The sequence below is a fragment of the Ovis canadensis genome, chromosome 26 (genome assembly GCF_042477335.2).
Source record: "Ovis canadensis isolate MfBH-ARS-UI-01 breed Bighorn chromosome 26, ARS-UI_OviCan_v2, whole genome shotgun sequence".
Classification (NCBI taxonomy): domain Eukaryota; kingdom Metazoa; phylum Chordata; class Mammalia; order Artiodactyla; family Bovidae; genus Ovis; species Ovis canadensis.
Window position 1 is genome coordinate 50,069,526 of NC_091270.1, and position 13,945 is coordinate 50,083,470.

At 39.0% G+C, this 13,945-nt stretch overlaps 1 protein-coding gene across 1 annotated transcript in view; it reads right to left on the minus strand.

Moving 5' to 3' along the window:
* The window catches only part of LOC138430923 (A disintegrin and metallopeptidase domain 3-like), a 118,274-nt gene that overhangs the window by 27,447 nt on the left and 76,882 nt on the right, over window positions 1-13,945 (minus strand). The window contains exons 12-15 of the mRNA XM_069572946.1: window positions 11,901-12,087; window positions 3,788-3,886; window positions 644-839; window positions 68-158 (exon numbers count right to left, since the gene is read on the minus strand). Coding sequence (XP_069429047.1) covers window positions 68-158; window positions 644-839; window positions 3,788-3,886; window positions 11,901-12,087 — 573 coding nt within the window. The remainder of the gene's footprint in view (window positions 1-67; window positions 159-643; window positions 840-3,787; window positions 3,887-11,900; window positions 12,088-13,945) is intronic.

The following is a 13,945-nucleotide window of genomic DNA, read 5'->3' on the forward strand; positions in this document are numbered from 1 at the left end:
GACAGTATACAAACACACAGACACTCACACAGGCATTTGAAAAATACATAAATTTTTAAATACGTACTGAAAATAACAAGATTTTCCTCTACAGTTTCCAAACATATCAGTTAGATAATTCACTTCTTCTGCACACTGATAACTAGATTCTTCAGCATCTAAAAACATAAACAAATTTCCAATTACTCATCTTTAAAAAATTAAAAACTAAAACTGTGGTAAATTAATATTGAAATGTCTAAACAACAATGCCTAGTCAATGTCATCTATTACAAATTTCAGTATTGTCTATTGGATATACAAGAAAAAGAAACACTGAAAACTACCCACTTAAGAACAGGAGAGCTGGCATGTCAGAGCAGAAATAATTGAGAAATCTTACAGTCTTCTTCACTCTCTCATCTTCAATTCTAAATTCTACTCACTTTCTCCCAACCACCTCAGATTTCACTAATATCTTATTCATTTTCTCCTGTTCTTATTGGGTCTGTTTTACCTCTTGACGTAGTTCAAAGTTACATGATTTCAATTTTATGTTCCCAAATTTGGATTTAACAAACAGTCCTTTTTATTTTGGTGTTTTACTGACTTTAGAAAAAATATAGCTTAAAAATAAAGCTCAGAAGAAAAGATAAATTGTTACATTTTCCAAACAAATTGATGCACTGCGTTGTTCTATCTTGGCATATTCCTCCAAAGCAATAGGAAGATTTATTATTGCACGTTTGTAAGTCGGCAGCTCTTACATCAGGTGCACAAAATTCAGACACCCCATTGCAAAATTCTGGAAAATCACATGGATCAGTGCTTTTCCTACACTCTCTTCCTCTTTCAAGTATCTGTGAGAAAAGGAAAAACATATTTGCTTTGAAGTAGTATGAGAAGTGTAAAAACATTAAATAACAGCATTGAATTTGTAGCCATCATTTTCATTACTGTGACGTTTGTAAGTATTTAAACTATAAATTTGCTTAAAAGTTCCGGTGAAAGAGTTTGGAAAGAAGACAAATGCCTACTAATGTGTAAACAAGCTGTGGTGTGGACAATGGAATGTGTCAGCCACATAAAGAAATGGAGTACTGATGTATGCTGCAAGGCGACTGAAACTCGGAAACACTGTATTTAGTGACGAAACCAGACACAAGATTTCCCACTGTATGGTTCTAGTTCTATGGAATGTCCAGAGTAGGGAAATCCATAGAGAGGAGAGCAGGTGCATCATGGGTCAGGGTCTCCTGTTTGGCTGAGGAAGAGGCTGTGGAACCAGGTCAAGGCGGCGGCTGCACAGCACTGTGAATGCTCTAAATGCTGCTCGGGGCACTAAAGCCCTTGACAATGGCTAACTTCCACTGTGTGACTTAAACTTCAACTTAAAAATGGCCCGTAGCGGATTCATGTTGATGTATGGCAAAACCAATACAATATTGTAATTAGCCTCCAATTAAAATAAATAAATTAATATTAAAAAACCAACCAACAACTATATAAGGTTTCTAAAATGTTTCTTAGTGGACACCCTTGTCCTTTTTGCCCTTCAAGTAATTTTCTTTTCAGGATGAACTCCACTTCTACTATGAAACTGCTTCTGACCCAGGATGACAATCGGAACACTTCTCCCTAGACACAGTGGTGGGAAATTTAACTTAGAATGTAATGCCGGGTCAGAGCTTCTGCCACTACCAGGGGTGGACATAGGTGCCAGGAAAGAGGGGATCCCTCTGCTCTTCTGATATACCATACAGTATAGACTAGAAAAGCCAGGATCTGCACTGAGCTATCAGTACTGCACACAGGAAAAGCTTGTCTGAGAACTGCCAAGGAAAAGCAAGGGTATCCAACTGATGTGTAGCATAAGAAACTTGTTGCTCCAGTTTTAAACAAAGATTCACTTGAGCATGACGCTGAACTCATGTCATATGTAAGCTTCCTGAGTGCTTGTTTCTTATTCTTTGCTTGTGTGTTCATCATCAAGATACAACTGACCCATGATAATTGCTGGTGTGCAGTACCAGACACAGCTCCTTAAAACTTCAGAGAGGAAAGTCTGGGTACTGGCTAAAACATGTTAGTCCCTGTTATGTGTCAGATAATAGCAGGTTAAAGTATTGGTCTTCCATATCTTTGTACTTGGACTTGTGTCCATCTAAACTGAAAATTTATAAGAAAAAAAAACACTGGTTCAAAGCAGTACATTTCAGACCATGTCAGTGGAAAGTAGAATGGAAAGTAGACAGAAAAAAAATAAGAAGCCTTTTAAGCTTATGGTCAGTAATAAGAGAGGCACCTGTGACCCTTCAAAAGACAGCAAAAGCTAGATTTTATACTATAATATGTAAGAAAGTTAATGGGAACTAACATAGGACATTGAAGCATGCTTCAACAGTGAGAAGGAGAGGTCCTGGGCAGATGGTGGCAGTGGGTATATTCCCAGAACTAGAATTGAGTCACAGGTGCCTTCAAGTGTGAAAAATGAAATGGCTGTCCAGGGCTACCTTCTACAGGCCAATAAGTGCAGTCCTAGATGTTAAAAACAAAAGATGATAGCTGAAGTTACAGGTTTTAGTTGGAACTTCTTTACAGAATTCAATGCTGTTACCCCGAATCTCTCCCTAGAAACTTATACTATGAATTTTCACTGGACCAAATGCAGGAATTATCTCTGTTGCAAAGAATTATCCTTTGAGATGTAGGTAGAGGGCAACGGTGGGTGTGTACTAAGTCACTTCAGTCATCTCCAACCCTCTGTGACCCTGCGGATTGCAGGGGCCAGGCTCTTCTGTCCATGGGATTCTCCTGGCAGGCAGGCTCTTCAGCACCACCTGGGGAGTCCAGATGGAAATGGACTGTTTAGAAAATTCAACTGCTCTGTCTCACTGATTTGGAGACAAAGACAAAGATGTGAGTTCTGGGGAAGGAAAGAACAACACAGTTTATTGCTAAGAAGTGGAAACCCTAGCCTGGCCTCTACATTAATGTGCCTTGAAACAAATGAACATTGGCTTTAAGAACTAGCCCACTGAGTGAAGAAGAGCATGCAGGGAACAGGGTGAAATGGTGTGGGGAGAGATTTTCATTGACAGTGGTAAAACAGACCTGATGACAAAACCTCTCGTCAATCAGCATTCATGTGTGTCTTAGCCTCCTAAAAGTAACACGCAAAAAGGCGAGTTGCTGAAATGAAGCCCTCCCTAGAACAGAGCTCTTACCCAGGGTCCTATTAGAGGTAGCTATGAAGGAAACTTGAGGGAAAACTTCCCAAGGGAAGTCAAGGATTCAGTGAGTGATTCACAAAGTTAATCTTCAGTATTAGATATGCTACATATTGCTGACTATTCCCTATGGATTCCTTTTTTCTGCTACTTCCAAAGTGAGGGGTTACTTATAATTGTATAATTGTATACAATTATAATTGTCTGTTTATTCAAATATTGTATCTCAAGTGTGTGTGGGGTGGCTTATTCATAATTTTGTCATAAGTAGATTGTGAGGAGCTACATTCAATTATGACCAAGAGGAACTCACAACACCCAGATTACCTGAAGTTGTTATTAAATGGCATAATAGGATGAGTTCTGAGTAGGGATTGAAACAATGAGGTTAGAGGTAGGGCTAAAAATTTGATTGGAAAAGATCTAAAGACTTCTCAATTCTGAACTCAACAATGGATGAATCAGGAACATACGGTTATATATTTGAAAGATGAGTAAAAATTGTGTGAAAAAAAGCTAAAAAGCCCACAAAAGCAGGAATTTCATGGAAGAAAATAAGGTAATATTCGAAAACTTACCTTACAAGTGTTTTTTCCACAACATGGTCCAGAACCACACTCTGCCTTTCCTTTCAGTACACAGTTTAAAGGATCACAGCATTTAGAATGCTCACATGTCTGAAAGCAAAGGTAATCACGTTAAGTAATTTTGAACTAAATCATTTTACTTATTGTTATAATATCTTAAGCCATGTCTCTAATTACAATCGCAGTATAATTTTTATGTCTATCTATTTTTAATACCACTTCACCTAGACAATGTATTTTGATATAGAAAAATGTGGTAATGAAATCATTCATGATTCTATGTTCAAGAATTTGACTGTTAAAAATGTAATGCAATTTACTTCAATCTTTTTGTGTTCATAAATATATGGACAATATATTTTGAGATTTTTCTCATTTGTGTGTGTGTGTGTGTGTGTGTGTGTAGTCGTGTCCAACTCTTTGTGACCCCATGGGCTGTAGCCTTGCCAGGTTCCTCTGTTCATGGAATTCTCCAGGCCAGAATACTGGAGTGGGTAGCCATTCCCTTCTCCAAGGGATCTTCCTAACCCAGGATCAAACCTGGGTCTCCCACATTGCAGGCAGATTCTTTACCATCTGAGCCACTAGTAAACTACTTATCTGTCTTATCAATTCTCCTCAAGATATTCTGTGACTATTAAATGTTTTTGGATGTGACAAAATAGAGGTTTCCAAATAACAACAGCATATTGTGGTTGTGTCATTTCAAAGAAATTTTTTTTTTCACTTTTAGCTCTTGTATATTAAAGATTGATTCTAAAAGTTATTAGTTCAAAGAATTAAAAAATATTAAGAACTCTTTCATAATACACATTTATTTCCTTCTCTTTATAGAGTTGTCTAGTAGTGTAAGAGTGATATAAGACTGATAAGTAATATATTTTTTAAAAATTTATTTTATTTTGTTTTTTAATATGAATTTACTTATCTTAATTGGAGATTAAACCAATACAATATTGATAAGTAATATTTTAAAATGAATGAAGTGAATAGGGACAAATAACTATGTGTTTATATCTGTTTCAATTTCATATATCTTCACAATTTAGTTTATATGTTTATGCATACTTTTTGTTGAGATATTCTATGTATTTTTTTATTGCTAAGCACTTTTGTATTAATAATATTAGCCCCGGGCACTAATATATTTTATATTGTTTTGCAGTTTGTCATGACAACTTATTTCTATTTTGGCAGGTTTTAAAAAATATTTTTATTACTGTGATATTCTGAAATCTGAAAATTGCCACTTTTCTTTTGTGATTTGTTCCAAGAGCTTCTGTATAATATTTTCTTCCACATTAATCCCAGTAAATATGTGAAGCTGTAAAATGTTTCTTATATATATATAAATATATATCTACATATATGTATTTTTATTTTACATTAAGTATTTTGATCAGTATGTTGTAAATGTAACTATAAGGGGAATATATCTCTTCTGCCAAAATTAATTATTATTTTCTTATAGAATAATAATTTATTACTGATATTTTATTATACTGGATACTTGTATAATGTCATTTATAAAATGAAACATAATGCAGTTACAGTTCAGTTCAGTTCAGTCACACAGTCGTGTCCGACTCTTTGCGACCCCATGAATTGCTGCACGCCAGGCCTCCCTGTCCATCAACAACTCCCAGAATTCACTCGGACTCATGTCCATCGAGTCCGTGATGCCATCCAGCCATCTCATCCTCTGTCGTCCCTTTCTCCTACTGCCCCCAATCCCTCCCAGCATCAGAGTCTTTTTCCAATCAGTCAACTCTTTGCATGAGGTGGCCAAAGTACTGGAGTTTCAGCTTCAGCATCATTCCCTCCAAAGAAATCCCAAGGTTGATCTCCTTCAGAATGGACTGGTTGGATCTCCTTGCAGTCCAAGGGACTCTCAAGAGTCTTCTCCAACACCACAGTTCAAAAGCATCAATTCTTCGGCGCTCAGCCTTCTTCACAGTCCAACTCTCACATCCATACATGACCACAGGAAAAACCATAGCCTTGACTAGACGGACCTTAGTTGGCAAAGTAATGTCTCTGCTTTTGAATATACTATCTAGGTTGGTCATAACTTTTCTCCCAAGGAGTAAGCATCTTTTAATTTCATGGCTGCAGTCATCATCTGCAGTGATTTTGGAGCCCCCAAAAATAAAGTCTGACACTGTTTCCACTGTTTCCCCATCTATTTCCCATGAAGTGATGGGACCGGATGCCATGATCTTTGTTTTCTGAATGTTGAGCTTTAAGCCAAATGTTTCACTCTCCTCTTTCACTTTCATCAAGAGGCTTTTTAGTTCCTCTTTACTTTCTGCCAGAAGGGTGGTGTCATCTGCATATCTGAGGTGATTGATATTTCTCCTGGCAATCTTGATTCCAGCTTGTGTTTCTTCCATTCCAGCGCTTCTCATGATGTCCTCTGCATATAAGTTAAATAAGGAGGGTGACAATATACAGCCTTGACGTACACCTTTTCCTATTTGGAACCAGTCTCTTGTTCCATGTCCAATTCTAACTGTTGCTTCCTGACCTGCATACAGATTTCTCAAGAGGCAGGTTAGGTGGTCTGGTATTTCCATCTCTTGAAGTATTTTCCACAGTTTATTGTGATCCACACAGTCAAAGGCTTTGGCATAGTCAATAAAGCAGAAATAGATGTTTTTCTGGAACTCTCTTGCTTTTTCCATGATCCAGTGGATGTTGGCAATTTGATCTCTGGTTCCTCTGCCTTTTCTAAAACCAGCTTGAACATCAGGAAGTTCACGGTTAACGCATTGCTGAAGCCTGGCTTGGAGAATTTTGAGCATTACTTTACTAGCATGTGAGATGAGTGCAATTGTGCGGTAGTTTGAGCATTCTTTGGCGTTGCCTTTCTTTGGGATTGGAATGAAAAAGGACCTTTTCCAGTCCGGTGGCCACTGCTGAGTTTTCCAAATTTGTTGGCATATTGTGTGCAGCACTTTCATAGCATCATCTTTCAGGATTTGAAACAGCTCAACTGGAATTCCATCACCTCCACTAGCTTTGTTCACAGTGATGCTTTCTAAGGCCCACTTGACTTCACGTTCCAGGATGTCTGGCTCTAGATGAGTGATCACATCATCATGATTATCTGGGTCGTGAAGATCTTTTTTGTACAGTTCTTCTGTGTATTCTTGCCACCTCTTCTTAATATCTTCTGCTTCTGTTAGGTCCATACCATTTCTGTCCTTTATCGAGCCCATCTTTGCATGAAATGTTCCCTTGGTATCTCTAATTTTCTTGAAAAGATCTCTAGTCTTTCCCATCCTGTTGTTTTCCTCGATTTCTTTGCATTGATCGCTGAAGAAGGCTTTCTTATCTCTTCTTGCTATTCTTTGGAAATCTGCATTCAGATGCTTATATCTTTCCTTTTCTCCATTGCTTTTTGCCTCTCTCCTTTTCACAGCCATTTGTAAGGCCTCCCCAGACAGCCATTTTGCAGGGAGGAGCTACCCTGCGTCTGAGGCCAGTGGCGGCCGGGAGGAGACACCTCCCGTCCGAGGTCAGGGGCGGCTGGGAGGAGCTACCCCGCGTCGGAGGCCAGTGGCGGCTGGGAGGAGACACCCCGCATCTGAGGTCAGGGGCGGCGGGGAGAAGCCACCTCTCACAAGAGGCCTGGGGCGGTGACCCTGAGGAGCCACCCCAAGCCCAAGGCCAGGGGCAGCCGCTGGGAGGAGCCACCCACACCTGAGGCCAGGGCCGGCAGCTGGGAGGAGCAACCTGGGAGCGGTGGCTGCACAGGTGCAGAAAGGCCTAGAGGAGCTATCCCACGTTGAAGGTCAGGAATGGCAGCGGTAAGGAGATACTCCTCGTCCAAGGTAAGGAGCAGCGGCTGTGCTTTGCTGGAGCAGCTGTGAAAAGATACTCCACGCCCAAGGTAAGAGAAACCCAAGTAAGATGGTAGTGTTGCAAGAGGGCATCAGAGGGCATACACACTGAAATCATACTCACAGAAAACTAGTCAATCTAATCACACTAGGACCACAGCCTTGTCTAACTCAATGAAACCAAGCCATGCCTGCGGGGCAACCCAAGTTAGGCGGGTCATGGTGGAGAGGTCTGACAGAACGTGGTCCACTGGAGAAGGGAATGGCCAGCCACTTCAGTATTCTTGCCTTGAGAACCCCATGAACAGCATGAAAAGGCAAAATGATAGGATACTGAAAGAGGAACTCCCCAGGTCAGTAGTTGCCCAATATGCTACTGGAGATCAGTGGAGAAGTAACTTCAGAAAGAATGAAGGGATGGAGCCAAAACAAAAGCAATACCCAGTTGTGCATGTGACTGGTGATAGAAGCAAGATCCAATGCTGTAAAGAGCAATATTGCATAGGAACCTGGAATGTCAGGTCCATGAATCAAGGCAAATTGGAAGTGGTCAAACAAGAGATGGCAAGGGTGAACATTGACATTCTAGGAATCAGCGAACTAAAATGGACTGGAATGGGTGAATTTAACTCAGATGACCATTACATCTACTACTGTGGGCAGGAATCCCTCAGAAGAAATGGAGTAGCCATCATGGTCAACAAAAGAGTCTGAAATGCAGTACTTGGATGCAATCTCAAAAATGACAGAATGATCTCTGTTCGTCTCCAAGGCAAACCAGTCAATATCACAGTTATCCAAGTCTATGCCCTAACCAGTAATGCTGAAGAAGCTGAAGTTGAATGGTTTTATGAAGACCTACAAGACCTTTTAGAACTAACACCCAAAAAGGATGCCCTTTTCATTATAGGGTACTGGAATGCAAAAGTAGGAAGTCAAGAAACACCTGGAGTAACAGGCAAATTTGGCCTTGGAATGAGGAATGAAGCGGGGCAAAGACTAATAGAGTTTTGCCAAGAGAACGCACTGGTCATAGCAAACACCCTCTTCCAACAACACAAGAGAAAACTCTACACATCTGGACATCACCAGATGGTCAACACTGAAATCAGATTGATTATATTCTTTGCAGCTAAAGATGGAGAAGCTGTATACAGTCAACAAAAACAAGACCAGGAGCTGACTGTGGCTCAGATCATGAACTCCTTATTACCAAATTCAGACTGAAATTGAAGGAAGTAGGGAAACCCGCTAGACCATTCAGGTATGACCTAAATCAAATCCCTTATAATTATACAGTGGAAGTAAGAAATGTATTTAAGGGCCTAGATCTGATAGATAGAGTGCCTGATGAACTATGGAATGAGGTTCGTGACATTGTACAGGAGACAGGGATCAAGACTATCCCCATGGAAAAGAAATGTAAAAAAAAAAAAATGCAGTTACACTAATGGCATATTACTAAAGTATATTCCAGATTCTATTCTTATTTAACACTTGTAAATCTATAAGAATCAGATAATAATCATTTTTTCTTTTTCATGTTTCATCAAGAAGAATGTGTTATGCTTCACATATAAACATGTTAATGAAAAACAGCAAGTGAATTTACTGAAGATGGAATATTAAACCCTCACTAAATATTAATATTGGGGAAAATAAAACAAAAATCAGTGATGTGATAGCCTAATATCGAAAATCTAGAATCAAGGAGAGAGCCTGCAGTAGACAGTATATTTTGACAGCACTCAATGTATAATGGAAATCTAGACTAAAGACCTAGATTTGCCAACATCCACTGGATCATAGAAAAAGCAAGAACTCCAGTAAAACATCTACTTCTGCTTCATTTACTATGCTAAAGCCTTTGACTGTGTGGATCACAACAAACTGTGGAAAATTCTGAAAGAGATGGGAATACTGGACTACATGTCCTGCCTCCTGAGAAATCTGTATGCAGGTCAAGAGGCAACACTTAGAAACAACCACGGAACAACAGACTGGTTCAAAATTGGGAAAGGAGTATGTTAAGGCTTTATACTGTCACCCTGCTTATTGAACTTCTATGCAGAGTACATCATGAGAAATGCTGGGCTGGATGAAGCACAAGCTGGAATCAAGATTGCCGGGAGAAATATCAATAACCTCAGATATGCAGACGACACCACCCTTATGGCAGAAAGAGAAGAAGAATTAAGAGCCTCTTGATGAAAGTGAAAGAGGAGAGTGAGAAAGTAGGCTTAAAACTCAACATTCAGAAAACTAAGATCATGGCATCTTGTCCCATCACTTCATGACAAATAGATGGGGGAAACAATGGAAACAATGAAAGACTTTACAGTTTTGGGCTCCAAAATCATTGCAGATGGTGACTGTAGCATGAAATTAAAAGACTCTTGCTCCTTGGAAAAAACGCTATGATTAACCTGGACAGCATATTAAAAAGCAGAGATATTACTTTGCTGATAAAGGCCTGTCTAGTCAACTCTATGGTTTTTTCAGTAGTCATGTATGGATGTGAGAGTTGGACTATAGAAAAAGCTGAGCACCACAGGTATACACGTGTTCCCCATCCTGAACCCCCCTCTCTCCTCCCTCCCCATAGCATCCCTCTGGGTCATCCCAGTGCACCAGCCCCAAGCATCCAGTGTCATGCATCAAACCAGGACTGGCAATTCATTTCATATATGATATTATACATGTTTCAATGCCATTCTCCCAAATCATCCCACCCTCTCCCTCTCCCAAAGAGTCCAAAAGAAACCAATACAATATTGTAAAGTAATTAACCTCCAATTAAAATAAATAAATTTATATTAAAAAAAAAGAAAGCTGAGCACCAAAGATTTGATGCTTTTGAACTGTGGTGTTGGAGAAGACTCTGGAGGGTTCCTTGGACTGCAAGGAGATCCAACCAGTCCATCCTAAAGGAAATCAGTCTTGAATACTCATTGGAAGGACTGATGCTGAAGCTGAGACTCCAATACTTTGGCCACTTGATACGAAGAAATGAGTTATTGGAAAAGACCCTGATGCTGGGAAAGATTGAAGGCTGGAGGAGAAGGGGACAACAGAGGATGAGATGGTTGGATGGCATCACGACTCGATAGACATGAGTCTCAGCAAGCTCCTGCAGTTGATGATGGACAGGGAAGCCTGGTGTGCTGCAGTCCATGGGGTCTCAAAGAGTCGGACACAACTGAGTGGCTGAACTGACTGAGGTGGTTAATATGCTCAAGAATGTTCATAAAAAGCGACTCCAAAATGAGAGATGAGAGTTGACCAAAAATAACACGACACTGGAATGTAACAGATGTGGTGGTGCATTTATCATAATCCATTAACCTATCAGTTCAGTTCAGTTGCTCAGTCGTGTCCGACTCTCTGCAACCCCATGGACTGCAGCATGCCAGGCTTCCCTGTCCTTCACCATCTCCCAGAGCTTGCTCAAACTCATATCCAGTGAGTTGGTGATGCCATCCAACCATCTCATCCTCTGTTGTCCCCCTCTCCTCCTGCCTTCAGTCTTTCCCAGCATCAGGGTATTTGTCAGCGAGTTGGTTTTTTTGCATCAGGTGGCCAAAGTATTGGAACTTCAGCTTTAGCGTCAGTCTTTCCAATGACTATTCAGAGTTGATTTTCTTTCGAATTGACTGGTTTGATCTCCTTGCAGTTCAAAGGATTCTCAAGAGTCTTCTCCAACTTTATAATTCGAGAGTATAAATTCTTTGGTATTCAGTCTTCTTTATGGTCCAGCTCTCACATCCATACACGACTACTGGGAAATCCAAGGCTTTGACTATATGGTTCTTTGTGGGCAGAGTGATGTCTCTGTTCTTTAATTCAATTTGAAACCAAGCTAAAATAAGTGAAGTTCCCCCAATGCAAGGACTGGAATTAGAAGATGAAGATGTGAACAACAGCATGCATTTAATAACTCAGTGATTTAAATCAGTCACTTTAAAGGAATTCATGGATAATTTAGGTGATAATTATACTCCTGTTGGAACTGATGTTTATGATACAGAAAGATGGCTAATATTTGCGCAGTAAGGAAAATCTTCATTCAACCCATGCTGCATTTACCCTATTCTTAGATTGTTCAACTTCAAATTCTGGATGAACCAGTTATCATATGCCCCACAGCTTCCCATCTTGGATGTTTGACTATATGGAACAATTAAAAAAAATTATGTCACATCTACACTTGTAAGATTATGTGACAAACACAAAAACAAATATCAGTCTTTTTCACTAACCTCCGTGGTACCACAGTCACATTGTTCAGGTGGTTCCAAAACTCCATTGCCGCAAATTGATTGTCTTCCTTGTGGAAACACTTTTGGAACTGTTTGATTCTGAAGACATTCCAATTTAGGCTGTGAAGTTGTATGTTTAAATTCATCTATGCTGCAACTGCTAAAAAACTTTATGCCATGGGAACGTCTGAAATTAAACTGTATTTCTTAGTTAAAAGGAATAAAATCAGTATCAAAGTAACACTCTTCGATAACATGCTGTGAATTATTTACTTCTTCACTTACAGAATAGCCAAGAAGAGTGCTTGGCTATTGCCAAGTGGCTATAAAGTGGAGAGTGCTCTATTTTTAATTCAATTAGTAATAAAAGAATAAGCACATTTCTATTCAAATTCAGCATGCTGCTGCTAATTCGCTTCAGTCGTGTCCAACTCTGTGCGACCCCAGAGACGGCAGCCCACCGGGCTCCCCTGTCCCCGGGATTCTCCAGGCAAGTATACTGGAGTAGGTTGCCATTTCCTAAAGTGAAAGTGAAGTCACTCAGTTGTGTCCGACTCTTAGCGACCCCATGGACTGCAGGCCACCAGGCTCCTCCGTCCATTGGATTTTCCAGACAAGAGTACTAGAGTGGGGTGCCATTGCCTTCTCCACAAATTCAGTATAACAGACATCTAATAAATAGGGTATGTTAAGAGGGTTGCATGATTGAGAATATATTAAACAAAACAGTGCTTGTTGACAAAAAGTCTCTATTTAAGTACAACTTACTCTTTATTACTATCCTTATTATTTACAACACTGTTAAGATTATAATCATTATAGTAAGAAGAACTAATTATTATTAAGAAAATGATACATACTAGGGATAATATAGAAAACTGAAAGAATAAACACAATGTTTGATTGAGTTAATTAAAAGTCAGAATTGCTTTTACTTTGGTAACAAATTTAAAACAGCTCAACATGAAGCATATAGAATACATAAACTCTAGATTCTCTCTAGTTTGATATTTTCATATTTCTAGTACACTGTCTAATGGGTTTTTGTTTAAATTAGTAACAAACTCAGACTTAGAGAAATGACATGAGAAACAAATTTTGTTTCCTAAACCAGTTGAATAATAATAATTTCAATGTATAACTCTAACAGAAAACTGAATTCTCTTAAAACAGACCTTCAATAACATGAAACAAAGATATGTTGTTAACATCTAATTCTTTTATCAGGTTCCAATTTCCCCTTCATCACGGTACTAGCACTCTACAGCAAAAAGATCCAATTCAGAACCAACCACTGCCTTTAGTACTCCTATCTCCTTAGTTTAATTGACTACATATTTTTGTGTGGCATTTTTGACATTCAAAAGTTTTATAGTCTCAGGCTGATTATTTTGGAAGATGTGCCTCAGTTTAGGTTTGTGTAATGTTTCCCAATGCTTAGACTGAGGTTATGTATCTTGTTAAATGCACCACAGAAATATTTCTGAGTCTGTGTGCTCCATTGCATCCTTACAGCACATGATTCCAACTTGTTATGTTTTTGAAAAAAGTCATTTTGATTAGGTGATTAAAGTCTATAATATATCTTTCTCTACTTATCTCTTAATAATTATTTGGGGAGAAGTTTTATGTATACATAACCTTTCTAGTTCTATTTTCAATATATTCACTATGTATATATATCTTAATAGATCCATTCAATATATTTATTCACTTCAAAATAATATTTTCATGTATTTATATGAATATGGACTCAAAATTCCCTAGTACACTAAAAGGTGTTTTAATCCTTAATTAACATTACATGGGAAATAGATGGAGAAACAGTGGAAACAGTGTCAGACTTTATTTTTGGGGGCTCCAAAATCACTGCAGATGGTGACTGCAGCCATGAAATTAAATGATGCTTACTCCTTGGAAGAAAAGTTATGACCAACCTAGACAGCATATTGAAAAGCAGAGATATTACTTTGCCGACCAAGGTCCGTTTAGTCAAGGCTATGGTTATTCCAGTAGTCATGTATGGATGTGAGAGTTGGACTGTG